The sequence below is a fragment of the Tursiops truncatus genome, chromosome 8 (assembly GCF_011762595.2).
Source record: "Tursiops truncatus isolate mTurTru1 chromosome 8, mTurTru1.mat.Y, whole genome shotgun sequence".
In the NCBI taxonomy this organism is placed as follows: Eukaryota; Metazoa; Chordata; class Mammalia; order Artiodactyla; family Delphinidae; genus Tursiops; species Tursiops truncatus.
Window position 1 is genome coordinate 65,857,291 of NC_047041.1, and position 15,782 is coordinate 65,873,072.

Genomic DNA, 15,782 nt, shown 5'->3' on the forward strand with positions numbered 1-15,782 from the left:
ATACTTTGATGCATTGTTTGCTATTTTACGTAAAATGTTTGCACCTCATAAGTGATATTAATCTATACTTTTCTTTTTTATAAACCATCAACTTTTGGTATTGAATATACATCAATTTCATAAAAATAATTGGAATACCTATCTTTTTCTATGGTATAGCATTGTTTGAATAACATTAAAAATAACTGTTCTTTAAAGATTATATAAAACTTAGCTGTGAAACCATTTGGTCTTTGGACCTTTTTCAGTGGTAGATTTCTAAATAGTTTTTAGTCATTTCCACAGTAATTGACCTATTGGAGTTTTCTACTTCTTTTTGGTTCAGTATTAGCAATTTGTATTTTGCTGGGAAATCATCCTGTCCTCTAGGTTTTACTTTGCTTTTATTGATTGATTGGTTGGTTGATTGGTTGTTTGCCAAAGAGTTACATAAAGTAACCTCCTCTAAATCTTCTGAACAATAATGTAATTGTGGTTTTGTCTCTTTTCTTTCTTCTCCTTCTTAAGATTGTGAAGGGTTTATTTATTTTATTTTGTCTTTTTAAAGAACTAGTTCTTATATCCTGTCTACATTTTAAATTTCCTTTACGGGACTTCCCTGGCAGTCCAGTGGTTACGACTTCGCCTTCCAATGCAGGGGGTGCGGGTTCGATCCCTGGTCAGGGAACTGGAATCCCACATGCTTCGTGTCCAAAAAACCAAAAACCATAAAACAGAAGGCATATTGTAACAGATTCAATAAAGACTTAAAAAAAAAAAAAAGGTCCACCTCAAAACAAAACAAAAAAATCTTAAAAGAAATTTCCTTTGTATTGATTTGAGCTTTTATCTTTATTAATTTCCTATTCCTGGTTTTCACTGGTTTTGGTTTATTTTGTAGGGTTTATTAATTTTTTAAGATGTGTACTAAGTTCTATAACTTTTCATCTTTAATGATGAAGACATGAAGCTGCTTTCCTGCAAGTATAGCTTCATCGAGTCCCAAAAGTTTGATGTAAATATTTTCTTTTTCATTACGCTTTAGATAGCTTGTAATTTCTTTTTAAATTCCTCTTTGATCCAGAGTATCTACGAGTGTCTCTCTTATTTCTAAGTGCTTCAGTGGGATCTTCAAACCGCATGTATATATTTTTTAAAAACCCCTTTTTTGAAAAAATTAAAGACATAACACAGTCAGGGGCTCATGATCAGTGTGAAGTAGTTTTTCCTAAAGAAGAGAAATTAGCTGCATTGGTTGTTGGCCTGTGAGGCCTTGTCACAGTAAAGAAGGATTTTCTATGGGCCCTTTGAAGAATTGTGACTGGCCGGGCTTGCTCTCACAGATCTCGAGGTAGAGAATCACTAAGCAGGCAGTTATATTTTTTTCTAACCTTTGCTGAAAAGCATCTATACAACTTTTCTTTAAAGCTGTCATCTTCCCAAGTTTTAAAAAAAAAAATTCCAGAAAAATAATGGATTCTGAGTATGGTGTTAAGTTTGGAGATAGGATTTTTTTTAATGAAGTAAACTACATAAGTAGTGCAGCATATAGCAGGTGATTCATGTTGAAAACGTAAAATGCTTTTACAGGCAATAATATCTTTTTTATGTATTTTGAAGTCAAAGGTGTAAAAATGCTCAAATCCTTTTTCCCTCACAGACGGAATATGCAAGGTTTGAGAATGGCCGATTTGTATACCGAATAAACCGCTCCCCGATGTGTGAATATATGATCAATTTCATCCACAAGCTCAAACACTTACCAGAGAAATATATGATGAACAGTGTTTTGGAAAACTTCACAATTTTATTGGTAACTGTTTGTCTCTTTCAAGTTTTGTCAGTCTCAGCCATGAGGCTGGTGGGGAAGATGGGCCTGGGAGGTGCTGGGGCTTGGGCCAAGGGGAACTGACTAGACTGTGGGGCTGGGCCCCAGGTGGTCAATCAGTAGTTGAATTCACACATCCATAGGGCAAACTTAGTTTGGCTCAAGTTTGTGGAAGAGAAAGGGGTCTCACCTGGCCGGTCTTTCTAAGCTTAGCAGAACTGGAATTTGGGGAGGGAGGGTGAGGGTGATACAGCTGGATTCTTAATTCTGGCTGCACATTAGCAAGACCTGGAGAATATCTAAAAATCCCGATAGCAGGGCTGCATCCTAGATCAATTAAATCAGGGTCTGTGAGGATAGGGCCCGGGCATGTGTATTTTCTAAGGTTTTCTAAGGTTCCCTGGGTAATTCCAGTATTAGCTAAGTGTGAGTCTCAGCAGCACCATGGTATACAAATCATAAATGAGGCAAAAGCCGAGTCAGCAGGTTTGTGCTTCAAACATACCTAGACTCATTTCATGAAGGATTTACAAGACCTTATTATTATAAGTAACATACATTAATATAGCAAAGTATAAACCCTCAGTACCAGGAGAAATGTAAACTAGAATACAGTCAGTGGCATAACCAGGAGCGGGGGGAGAATATTTATGGGCTGAAAAGTATGGTCAAACTTAATGGGCAGCTAAAGGGCAAGGAAAAAGCAATGGTGCTCAAGGCCCATGATGGGAAAATTTTCTGGTTCCCCAGGCAATGCTTGGTGTGTTTTTTTCCCCCTAAATTTAACTTTAAAACAGTTTCTCACGGGGACTTCATTTGGTTACTTAGGAAGGTTAATAAGTACAGTGCTCCTCTCAAAATATACCTATAAAATATGCAGTAATGGATTTCATAAAGCGAATTTTTTAAAAATAACATTCCTTGATTAAACCAAAGGCAAAATGCTAAAACAAAATTTGGTGGAAACAATTTTACAAAAAGGGGCAGCAGGACAATATTGTGGTCAAATATTCAGCCCTCTGAAGGCCTACTTTGTTATTCTTTGTTACCAGGTTTAAGAACTAGAATACTTAGAGCAAGAATTCTTCACCTGTACTTTTTGGATTCAGTAGGACAGTGATTCTCAATCAGTGATGTGCTGGTTTAAAAAAAAAAAAAAAAAAAGGCTCTCCCCTAGTTCCTTCCAAAGCCCTGATCCATAGCTTTTGCCCATTTCCATTGTTGCAGATACAGCTTCCATGGGCAATTTCAAGCTACCAACATTTGTCCAGCCCACGAAATTCCTTCATATTTAACAATAACTTTCAGAGCTAGTAGGAGCCAGCTCTTGTATGCCACTGTAAAAAAAAAAAAAAAAAAAAAAGATAAATAAAAATCAAGAAATTAAAAACCTTCTGCATATCAAGATATTCATCCAGGAAGCTTTTAAAAATTCTGAAAGATGGGACCCAGAATCATGGTTTTTGTTTATTTTTACTGCTCCCCAGGTAGTTCTGGTGTGTAGCCAGGTTGAGACCCACTGCTATAGGGGATTGGTTAAGTGAGCCACAGGGAGCCTCAGAGTTCACAGACACGTGATTATGGGTATACAATTGGCAGACAGATAATTTTACATCTAATTTTCATTTATTCCAAGGAGAGAATCTCTGGATTCTCATATGTGTCCATGTCCCTCTGAAACTTGGAAACTAGCAGTCCAGGAGAAAGTTTGGAAACCATATTATAACTATTCATTAGTATCCTTTTTTTAACGGTCTTCGGTGAAAATTGAGCAGTTCAAGGTTTGGGGTGCTGGCAGGTACTTGTCATATAGGTGTTCTTTGTTGCTATTTAAGAACAGATGGATCACCTTAGTGCTCAGATGACCGGAAGGTGTGTGTGGCATCCTGGTGTGGACATTCAGTTGCCTCAGAAATTAACCAAAACTCTCTGAGTGGATGGCCACCCCCCCTCTTCTGGAGGGAGTCTTAGATGTTTCTTACAAACCAGTGAGACTGTTTCAGCACGTTAAGGAATATGTCCTCAGTCCCTAAAACCCGACTTCACGGCACAGCCAAGATAAATATGATCAGGGAAAGTTGTAAGTATCTATTACCCACAAAACCCGTGTAACTATATCAGTAATGCTCCCTTGGAACACATGACTGCCATCCATTTAACTTACCAGGTTAAATTAATTTTAAAACGTATCATTAAGCAACTATATACATCCCTTTGATATGAAGAATCAGAAGCAAATAAATATAGAATTAGTAGCAAATAAATATTTGCTAGAAATAATAGTTTTCTGTAGAAAAACTGAAATTAAGCCAGCACTCCTGGGCAATGAAAATGAAGTCATCTCACTGATAAACAGGAGAGATCATACTTTTCAGCACTTCCTCAGGTGTAGGGACATGGCCAGGATGACAGTTGCTGGACACAGTTGCAGGTGTTTTACTAGGAACATTAGATACAAAACCTGTGTCACCACGGCCGGTTCCATGCCTTACTGGCTGGTGGGCTAGACTCTGGTTTCGTCAGAATGATTCAGGAATTGAGGTGACCCTGTAGGTTTGGGGACTTAATGGTGGCAATCAGACTGGGGAAGACAGCGACTGAATTGTGGGCCAAGGATTTCGATCATCATTTGAGGTCATATTCAGACCTACAGGTTGCTAGAAACATTTTTTTTCCTTCCTCCTTCATCTCAAGTATGAAGCCTAAATAGGATATAGTCTTTCATAGAAAGTCTGCAAGAAGGTAAAGTAGATCATAGAGGTTCCAGGCACAGTGCTGAATCTTTTGTAGATAAATTATGAAATTCTCACTGCAGAACTGTGAAGTCATTTTTATCCCTATTTTATGGATAAGGAATGTTAGTCCTTCCTGAGGTCACAGAGCCAGTGATAGACGTAAATTAAGATTTGAACTGATGGAAAAGACACTTTGCAGGATGTCATGGTCATGGAATGAGAAGACTTGGGTTTAGGACTCAGCTCTACTTTATGACCTTGGGTAAGACATTTAAAGTCTCCAGACCTCAGTTACCTCTGTTTACAAAGTGCTCAAGTCTGCCCTCTCCACCTCAAAGGTTATTGAGAATGTTTGCATTGATTCGGCTAAGTTATGGAAAGGTTGTACTAGCTGCTGAAATACAGTGCAAATAAAACACAGGAAATCTGGGCCTTGTAGGGAGAACGAGGCGGGTAAATAGATGATGACGATGCAAGCCCATCATGGCTGCAGTAAACTTGTGAAACAGACATCATGGGAGCACAGAGTAGTTGAACTGCCTGAGGAGGCACCTGTACTTGGAATGAGGTGGGGAATTCTCAGGGATGTTAAAAGATGATATTTAAGTTGCCTGATGGGCAAGCAGATATTTTTCAGATTTACCAAGAAAAGGCCCGTTCGGTGGGTGCATACTGACATATCAGCTGCGGGGCTGCGGTGAACTAGACAGGCAGGACCAGGCATCCTGGTGTCTGGTGAGGGAGGCAGGCATTCATCAAGGACAGGGAGTCACAAGATGCGTGTAATTCACCTGTGGCTGCCGGCTGGTAGAGGTCGGTGCATGGTGACAAGAGAACGTGTAATAGGAGGTCAGGGAATGCTTCCCTGAGGAAGAAACAATTGAGAGGTGTCTCCAGATGCATAGAGAGGCAGAGAGGGTAGGGAAGAATACTGCACGTAGGTGGGAATGTGGTAGGAGGAGGACTGGAAACGGAGCAGTGCGGCTGGCCCGGTAGGACTGGCCAGAATGGGCCGCTCACTCTCATCCTTGTAGGATGAGAACAGGTTTTCTCTTCATCCTAAAGTTTAAAAGAGGCCATTCAGTTTTTAAGCAGGAGTGTGTTGTTGTCAGATTCATATTTCTTTCAAGGTTACTGTGACTACTGTGCACAGGTGAGACTGGTGCCCGGCAAGGGTGGCTGCTGGTGGAGGAGTCCAGGTCAGCTTTGCTGGTGCCTTGGGCTGTGGCAGGGGAAAAGGGAGATGGATTCAAGAACTCTTCAGGAGATAAAAGCAGCAGGACACAGCATTTGTTTGGATATAGTGATGAGGGAGGGAAAGATTTCAGGGCTGGAAGACTTGCATACTTGGAGTATTTGATCTGCAAGGGAAGTGGCAGGGAGTGAGACTAGAAAAGCAAGTGGGTACCAGTATTGAAAAAAAACTTTGTTACCCAGAAAAAAAAAAATTAGATGATTCATCACTGTATCAATGCATTTATCTAGAGCAGCATAGCATAACGGGTAAGAAAAAGGTCTTCAGATCCAGAAGATCTGGGTTTTTCGTTGACGTTAGTATAACCTTAAACAAATTAACCCCAAGCATCCTCCCTTGTCAAAGAGGGAGTGATATCGCACCTGCTCCTAGAGTTGTTGTAATATTATATGAGATACTTTCTGTAAAGCATTTAATACTGAGGAGGTGCATCGTAAGCACTGAACAGATGGTGGCTATTATTCTGTGAATTTCCATCCATTCAGCGAATACAGTGGACCCTTGAACAACATGGGTTTGAACTGTGTGACTGCTCTTTTACTCCGCATGTATTTCACTGAGTCCAGGCACTGCATGTTAATACAGTGGTGAGCAAGGCACTCACAGAGTTTATGTCTCCCATTGGCTATCGTGAAACAAAATTTAGTAGAGGTTTAGGAATAAGATAGGAGACAGTCCCTAGGATAAATGACTGTCCCATGGAACTGAATTATAGAAAATTCTCTGTGTTGTAAAAAAAATTGCACCACCACCCCCGAAGAAAACAAAACAAAACAAAAACCCCACACTAATTCTTGTGGTGTCTTCTTAGGCTCTCTGAGTGAGACCCAATCTGTAAGGTCTTTCTTACATATGGTAACTAAGCTTAAATAGGATTTAAGTCAGACCTGTAATATCCTGAGTTTTTGCTGGAGGGGGCGGAGGAAGGCTGGGCAGATCTCTGAACAATCCACTTTTTGAACATTGGACTCCATATTCCTTTCCAAGTAAATCGTAGTCATCATGGCACAGATGGAATATGTTTTCATTCATGTGGTGTTTGATATAGATATATGTGTGTATATATATATATATATACTTTAAAAAATATTTTATTGACATATAGTTGATTTACAATGTGTTAATTTCTGCTGTACAGCAAAGTGATTCAGTTATACCTATATATATTGTACGTTCTGTTTCATATTCTTTTCCATTTATACTTTTTTTTTTTTAAACAGGTGGTAACAAACAGGGATACACAAGAAACTCTCCTGTGCATGGCCTGTGTATTTGAAGTTTCAAATAGTGAACATGGAGCACAGCATCATATTTACAGGCTTGTAAAGGACTAACCGTGGTTATTTATATATATAGATATCTGTATATACACACACACATATGTGCACACACACACACACTCTCTCCATGATCGAACGACTGACTGTAAACCTCACCACACAGGGGTGCTGCCCTGGCCCTGAGGTCACCCCAACTTTTCTAAATCCTGTTTGAGTGAAGTCATTTTTTCATGTGTTCATACTCATTATAGCTGTGAAGTTCTGGTACAGTTGTAAAAAGAGAAATCGAGTTGTTTCTGTGTGTTATTCAGATCCACAGCCCACAATTCCTCAGAAAGGTGAACCTTAAGAACCCAAGTCTCTGTCTGCAGAGACCTGTTTCTCGTTGTGGTAGAAAAAAAAATTAAGACAGAGCATTTACCATTGGACATTTACAGCCTTTATACAAATGTATTTAGTGTTTTTTTTTTTCCCAACATAAAATTCTTGTTTTAAGATACAAGTAAAATTAATCTTTAAATATAAATGTAAATTAGTACACAAAACTAAGAATCTTTAGACTTATCTTTGTAACAAATTAGGGTGGAAGTTATGAAAGAATGTAATTCACTAAATTATTTTTTAAATGAAACTTTTCCTTCTTTTTGAAACCAAATGTTAAAATATAGCCTTAAGAAATGCTTGGTAGAAATATCCTAATGAGACAAATTTGTACTTTTTTCCTCGAGGTTAAAACTAATCTCCTAATCCATTAAACTCTTGAAACAGCTATTACAGAGGAAGAAAACTTCACCCCTTATCCTTAACATATATAGTATATTTAAAAAATATAAAATTGTATTGTACTAATGTGATGATTATTTAATGAAAAAGAAAAGATGGCTCTTTTTGCAATAAGTAGATAAATACTGAAAATCTAAACTTACAATGTTTATAGTCTTGTGTGTGCAGTTATATTTTATATGGACAACCAAATTTTTTATTAAGATGAGTAAATATTTGAACCACTGAAATTTAATAACAAAAATTTAAAATTGGCATGAATACTGCACTGTGAGCTGCAAATTATAGAAAACCCTGTGGCTGGGAGAAATTTCATCAACCAAACTCGTAAAAGGCTCATCAGTTTTAGGATCTCTGCTCCCCAGAAAATCACAAGCGTGCTCACCAGCCTGTGGGTAAATTATTTCTGGTGATCCAATGTGCATATTAACCTGCCGTAACTATATGTGTACGTGTGTGTTTGTGTGTACATATATACACATATACATATATAGTTATTCAACACATATTTATTGAACATCTATTCAGTGTCACTCAGTTTTCTAGGTGCTGATATGTGTGTATTTCACAGTCTGTGTCCGTAGATCTAGGTGTATTCGCTAAGGACACGCGTTTCCTTGACATCTCTCAGTAAGTCACAATGCTTATTTGACTGAGGTTGAAGAGGCTCAGCTATCTATCTCTGCCCTTTCCAAACAGGCACATTTGGGAGGTTTTCTTCCTAGGAGGAATTCAACTTTCCAACCCAAATATTCCAAAGCATTGTCCAGGCAGTCTGTTTGATGTGGCCACATGTCTTGGGTTATTTCCATAAGTGCTTCATTGGGAAGGGGACAGGGCATACTCCCCAACTTCCTGGAGGAAAGTGACGTTTTTGATAATTGTCAGGAATAGGTTAACACTATTAGAACATAAAATGTTTTGTAAGTTGTGAAACATGTCAAGACTTTTACGTCAAGCCAGAAAATGAAAACTTTGTTCTGTCACATTCAAATAACCTACACACCCACTTCCCTGTCCCACCACCTGCTCTGACCCTGCTTATATATTGATTAGTATCTGGTGGTCATGAGGGTGTGGCTGGCTCATGGCAAACAGAAGAACCAAGCCTGACCTCTCCCAAACCCATGACCCTGGTCACTGGGAAGACCAAAGGAGAGAGCGCAGAACTTTCCCCTTTTGGAACACACATCCCTTACATAAGCCAGTAGCATGGTGTGTATCTTCCCTACGTAAAGAGACTACAGTTTGCTCCCTGATTCCAGGTGGACCTTTGAAGAATTGCCCTAGTGGCCCACCCTTCTATCTGGTCTTCGGCCCAAGCATTAAGCTTCTTCCTTGGTCATATATTTATGATTTCTCTTGGTCACCCCTCTTAGGGATGCTTCTTTGGCTCCCATCTCCTGTGTCTTTACTCAAGGTGTTACCCCCAGTCTCTCAGGACCAAGGGGCGCAAATGATCTTATGTGGCTAAAAGCCACGCCATTCCAGAACTTCAGGGCAAGAGGTATTTGGTTCCCGCTTTCTCCCAGGAATGGGGCTCTTCGGTACTGCCAGGAGGGCTCTGAGGATTTACTTTTTTCAAAGCGCAAATAGATGGAGACCCAAGAACACCAGCTAGAGGGTAGTTCTTTTGGCTGCAGAGAAGGGCATACCCTGGTCTGCTGAACTCACAGAGTTAGGCTGGGCGCTCTGATGCTTGCCTCTTCCTCCGAATGCCTTTGTAGTTGAGTTTGGGGGTTTACATGGATGAACTTGAGGATTGCTCTTTGCTCTTAAAACAAGTTTACTTCTTGTCTTGTCCTTCTAAAGATTTCTCCAGGGCAGATATTCTCCCTGTCTTAACCACTGGTCCAACCTCTTAGCCCTTTCTCTGTCACTCCCAAATTAGACCCTGGGATTAGATTTGTGTTAGAACATCGAATCCAAGTCTGTTTTTGGTCCTTCACCCTTTATGGCAGAGTCTCCTCCCCTCGTAAAGCTTTCTGTACCATAAAGAAGCCTTTCCAGAGCTCCGTCCTCACTGCTCTTTTCTGGGTGCTCTATCTCCTGGTTGACCCTCCACTACCAGGATCGATTCAGGGACATATTGTGCTTTCATTGGAGAGTTCAGAGGCCACTTTCCGCAGCCTAAATAGGGAGAAGCTGAAGAACTGGGCTTTGGTCTCTTGGTATTCATTTTCATCTTAGCAAGAGACCTAAATAAAGTTGGGGCTTTTCCAAAACATGTCCTAGAATCCCAGAATGTCTAAGCTACCCTAGACCAGGGTTTCTCAACCCCTTCTTGACACTGTTGACATTTGGACCGGATAATTCTCTGTGGTGCAGGGCTGTCCTGTGCACTGTAGGAGGTTTAGCAGCATCCCTAGCCTCTGCCCACTAGATACACCTTTCCCCAGTTGTCACAACCCAAAACGTCTCCAGACATTGCCAAATGTGCCATGGGGCACAGAACTGCCCCTGGTTGAGAACCACTGCCCTGCATCTGACAGGTCACAAATGCCATATTTGAGGTTTTCTTTCTCCTTCCATTTTACCCTGAGAAAGCTGCTCTCTTGGGAGCCTTGTCTCAGGCCATCAAGAGACAGGTAGGAATATTACTCAAATGATATTGTGTCCATGTTTCTTCCTATTTCAGAACTTCTATTTCACAACAGAATCTCTCTGCTACAAGTATTCTTTCCTTCCTCCCTGGGAAAGTTGGGGACAGCTGGCCACCATCATCCCTAGAATCAACTCACACCTATTTAAAGAGCATTTCTAATTTGCTCTTCATTGCTTATTTTATCAGGTTAAAGAAAATCCCACCCATTTTTGTGAGTTCTCCTAAGGTTATAGTTCTCATTATCAAACCCTTAATCATTTCAATACATTTCCTCTGGTCTTCTACTTTTAGCCTTGCACTCATTGCTTTTTTGTAGAATTTACAGAGACCTCTGGGACGTTTCATCTTTAAGGATGGTGGAGAGAGGGATTCATTTCGGAAGAGGGCTGATCGAATTTTCCTTTATCGAGCTTTAGGAAAGCACAGTCTTCAGGCATACCTCAGAGCTAGCGCGGGCTCAGTTCCAGAGCACCACAAGAAAGCAAATATCACAGTAAAGCGAGTCACACAGTGCATATAAAAGTTATGTTTACCCTATATTGTCGTCTATTAAGTGTGCAATAGTATTATGTCTGAAAAAAAAAATCGATGCACATACCTTAATGAAAAAATATTGCTAAAAAATGCCGGAACAATTACAATAGAAACTTGAAGGTCACCATAAAAAATATGAAAATAATAACAAAGTTGAATTGTTCTTCAATTATTAATTATTGCGAGAATTATCAAAATGTGACACAGAGACGTGAAGTGAGCAAATGTTATTGGAAAGTGACGCTGGTAGACTCGTTTGCCTTAGGGTCGCCACAAACCTTCAATTTTTAAAAACTGCGATATCTGTGAAGCACAATAAAACGAGGTATGCCTGTGACCTCCATTTTGTAGATGAGAAAGTTGAGGCCCAGAGGGGAGATGACTTGCCCAAAGTCACCCAGCTGGTCAGTGACAGATTAAGAGTAAGGCTCTGGGACTCCTGACACTTAATCCTTGGCCTCTTGGCGGGGGTCGTTCCTCTCTGGTGCTCAGGGCGGAAGAGAGAGGGAGGTTAAGACCCCCTTCCTCTGCCAGAGCAGCAGCATCTCCTGGTGGTGACGCTGCTTCTCTCCCTGGAGCATCACGTCTGGGAGGCATGCGCGAGCAGATAGGAAAGCTGATGAGCCTTTTCCTTACCCTGAGGACAGTTCACCTGCCACAGGCTCTGAGTTAAATTTCTCTTCACAAAGCATCCCAGCAGCAAAGTCCCACGCTCGGACCAGCCAAAAAACAGCCCCCGTGCCCAGAACTTGGTGTTACAAACCCAAGTCTTCTCTAGGTCTCAAGACTCTAGTGGCTTTTGCAGTTTGTTTTTGTACAAACGTAAGTTATTTAAATCACACAAGATGACAGTCAACTTTTCAAACCAGGTACCGATAACTTGTATGATTTTTGTCTATGCTCTGGTACACTACACCTGTTCTAATGAAGGGTAGAACCAATTTTGTGTGTTGGTGTTCACACCTGTGACATTAAGAGGATACGTCTGCATTGCTTCTTTCTTTCTGTTGATGTTTCTGTGGCAAAACCCTGCACATGTCATTTCTGAAAAGCCTTAAATCTTCGCGATGTTGCGTGTAGGGTTTGCAGTGCAGAAGGCTGCCTCGGAACTGTGAGCCCTTTTGTAAGCTGGAAGCATTTCTCTTACTACTGTTAACTTTTGTAGGAAGTTTTCAATTCAGAGCTGCCAAAGCGTTCAGTAAGCAGTGCCTTAGTGATACTTAGTCGTGCCGCCAGCCTTTTCTCACACCAGTTCTCGATGTCCCTTTACTGATCGGCATGGTATTTAAAATAGAGCAAGCAAGCATTGTTTTCATTTTTGTTTCGTAAGCCCATTTTTCTCCAGTTCTATTGGAAACTGACTTCTTGGTCTGAAATCTGAAATGAACAGAAGTCAGTTCATTGACCACACTGTCAAATGTCTATACCAAAATGGAAGGTTTTGCAACTTCGTAGTTTACTATGAAAAGCAAATTGTATACTTTTAATGTTGCCTTTTAAATTCATGACCAAATACTTAGCTATTTGTGAATCTTCTGCACTCTAGCATGAAAGTGCCTTTGGTTTGAGATTCCAGCTTAGAAAAGTGCTGCCATAATCACGATGATTTGTAGAGAGACCAAAAATATTCTGAGATCACCGTAATGCCTTTGGTTTACTGGGATGGTAACCAACCACAGGCCTCCATTCACAAGAGCACGACGCGGACCCTGCCTGCCGCGCTGTCTGTCTGCCGTGGGGGAGCCCCTGCCACCCATGCCCCCGGGGCGCACAGCGGCAGGAGGGCCCCCAGGAACTGGTGTGTTTGTGCGCCGTGACCCCATGCGCCATCTCCGCCCGTCACCCAGCCCTGTGTCCGCCTCAGGGAACTTGCACACAGACCGCAGACTCTCGGCCGGTGGACAGAGTGGTCCTTCTTATGCTCATGTTCAGTCTGTGGAGGCCTGCCTTTCCACTCAGACGACAGCGCGCACTTCCGGTTGACGCAGTGATACCGTTCTGAAAGTTGGAAGCCTCAAACTGAGATGACAGTGCAGAACAAAAAATGGGTTAGGGTCATTACAATTGAAGTGTTCTTCTTAGGGCGAAAATGTTGACTCTGAGTGTTGTCTGAATGCGCTATGAGAAACTTCCAAAGAGCACCACTCACGATTCGGGATTTTCGAAGAATGTTCCAGCCCTCCAAAGGGCAACTCTTTAGAGTCCGTGCTGGCTTTTATCAAAACCTTGTGTAAATTGGGAAAATTGATAGAGGGGAGGAAAAGGAGTGAAAAGGATGAGAAGGCAAAAACACGAGCCAAACAAAAGCCAGGACAAAAAAGACTTTTCTTTACCAATATAGACTTTACAGTGACATTAGACATCTTTGAAAGTTAGCCTCTGAATGCGATGGTCCGTCTGTCTCTACCTGGTGTCTTTAAGAGTACCCTCTTTGGGCTGTCTGAAATTTCAGGAGTGATTTCTATCCACACCAAGTTGTGAGTATTCGTAGAAATTTCTACAAGAAACAAAAAAAGTTAAATGAAAAGGAAAATTGCTCAGCACAAGTTATAGTTAGCTGCTTGAATTCAGCCCCTCCCTGTCGTGGCAGGACTACACCACAACTTGGAAGAAATTAATCAAATGTTTGTTTTCCTGTTTCCCTTTTCAACTGTTACTGTGCTTTCTTTGGCAATAGTTTTCTCTCATTAACTCATTACTTATATCATTAAGAATGAAGGTTTTGTGTTTAAAATTGCATTGCAAAGGATAGTTTCACTGAAGTCATGCACCATTAAATAAGATGAAATATTTGTCTTTATTGTTCTACTTCCTAAGCCGTAAACTTGTTTTATTCTCTGTGAATTTGCATTGAGTCTGTTATATGCCCCACTCCATCATTTTAGCATTTGAAATAGCATTTATGTTCCCTCTCGTTCATCATGAAATGGGGGCAGATTCCAGGAGATTCCATCTCTATCATGTTGGCTCTCTTTTGTCTGCCTTCCATTATGAAATTGTCTCCCCTTTCCCTTTTTCTGAAAGAGGCTGACAGAATCTAGGTGTAAATCAATTGGAAACCAGTCTCTGGTTTTCTCCCTCCCTCCTTCCCTCAGTCCCTCCCTCCTTCCTTCCTTCCTTCTCTTTTCTTTTTTGCATCAGTCATTTTCTGTGATTAGTTTCACTGTGTAAATTAGATATTAACTGCACTTCTTTAAAAAAAAAAAAACCACCTCCCTGTTACCTCCTTGAAAGAGTCACTTCTGTAGGCCTTTTTCAACAGGCTCATGACTGCAGATAAGGAAAAAAAAAAAAAGTAAAAACAAAAACTATGTGCCTAAAAAAAGACAAAAAAAGTTTTGTAACATTTAAAAAAGAAACCTGAATAGCCTTTAATTCTTTAATATGCTTAAATTTTATGTAAATCGGTTTTTTGCCACGTGTGTTTGTTCACATTCTAAATGGCTTAATGGGATTCTCACAGTCTGTCTTCGTGTCACGTGTATGAAATGGGCTTGTGACGTAAGCGTTTCATCTGGTCAGTGGTTCCTTTGATATTGTACTGCTGCTGTGAGTGGGCTGGGGAGCCTGCCTTTAGGCAGTAAGGTTCCTCTTGGGTAGATTGGAGAGATGGGGGGATGGGGGCAAATTCTCACATACGTTTTCATAACCTGTTTGCAGAAACTTTGAAAAGGCGTTTGGTTAAACCTCTTGGCAGTACAGTATTCTTGTATTTGTTAACGTCTGTGTTTAGGTACTGGTACCTTTTTGTTTAAAAATGTTCTAAGTGTTGGCTTTAAAGTGAATTTATCTTTAGTATGATAGTTATATGAAAATTATAGGGTTTGTGTGCAGAGAATTTTTTTATAAAGTGCTTTGTAAAAAAAAATGTATTCTAGCTTTCGCGGTACATATGTGTGATAACTGTAATATCCATGACAGTTAAGTGCAATTATTTCATCACTCTAAAAATGCTATTTTTGTGTCAGTTCCTGCAGGTGTTTTCATGTCTTTGCAAAGTGACACATTTTGATGCCTTCTTGATAAAGTGGTAGACATTTTGTAGCTTTCTAGAAACTTTGTATTCATACGGTATCAATGAAAAATAAAGAAAATGAAAGTGTGGGTCACCTTTTTTATCTGCCAAAGTGTATGTTGTTGAAAATGAAAGGTGCTTTATGTGTTGTGGGTGAATGTATGAAGGACAGAGTAAAGGAGGTTGAAGCCATGATCCTTTTGATGGTGTCCACCAAGCTCAGTTATCCGAACATGACATGTTAATGTCTAGCAGGGTTTCTTTCTTCCTGTTTGTTTTTTTTTTAATAGAAGTATATTCGATTTACAATGTTGTGTTTCAGGTGTACAGCAAGGTGATTCAGTTATACATGCATATATATCTATTTTTTTCATATTCTTTTCCCTGATAGGTTATTACAACATATTGAGTATAGTTCCCTTTAGCAGGGTTTCTTAAAAACATCCACAGGTCAGTTGGTCTACCTGCCTGTCTGCCTGTCTCTCTTTAGTGTGTCGTTGAAATTGTTAACCCGCCTTGCTGTGTTTAATGCCCCATATGTCAGATTTATCTAGGTGGTTGTAACTAGCAAAGCCTCAGGCTGCTAGAAGCAATGAGATGAGGTGGGGCAGATTGCGGGGAGGCGAGCACTTCATGTTGTGAGGCTTCTGTTTCAAATGGGGCCTTAACATGGTCTTCAGGCAGAGGGGTGGACGGCTAGCCTAGAAGTTTCAGAGAAATCTGAGGTTCACAGCGCTCAGTGTTCCCACCCAGGTGTTCCCACTCCAT

General features: G+C 40.5%; 1 protein-coding gene across 12 annotated transcripts in view; it reads left to right on the forward strand.

Annotated features, from left to right (window-relative positions):
* TEAD1 (TEA domain transcription factor 1) overlaps nt 1-15,108 on the forward strand; it is a 262,497-nt gene extending 247,389 nt beyond the window's left edge. For all 12 annotated transcript variants that reach the window (XM_019948063.3, XM_033862575.2, XM_033862576.2 and 9 more), the window contains 2 exons: nt 1,640-1,792; nt 7,018-15,108. In XM_019948063.3, coding sequence (XP_019803622.1) covers nt 1,640-1,792; nt 7,018-7,131 — 267 coding nt within the window. In that variant the 3' untranslated portion in view covers nt 7,132-15,108. The remainder of the gene's footprint in view (nt 1-1,639; nt 1,793-7,017) is intronic.
* Nucleotides 15,109-15,782: the final 674 nt, after the last annotated feature.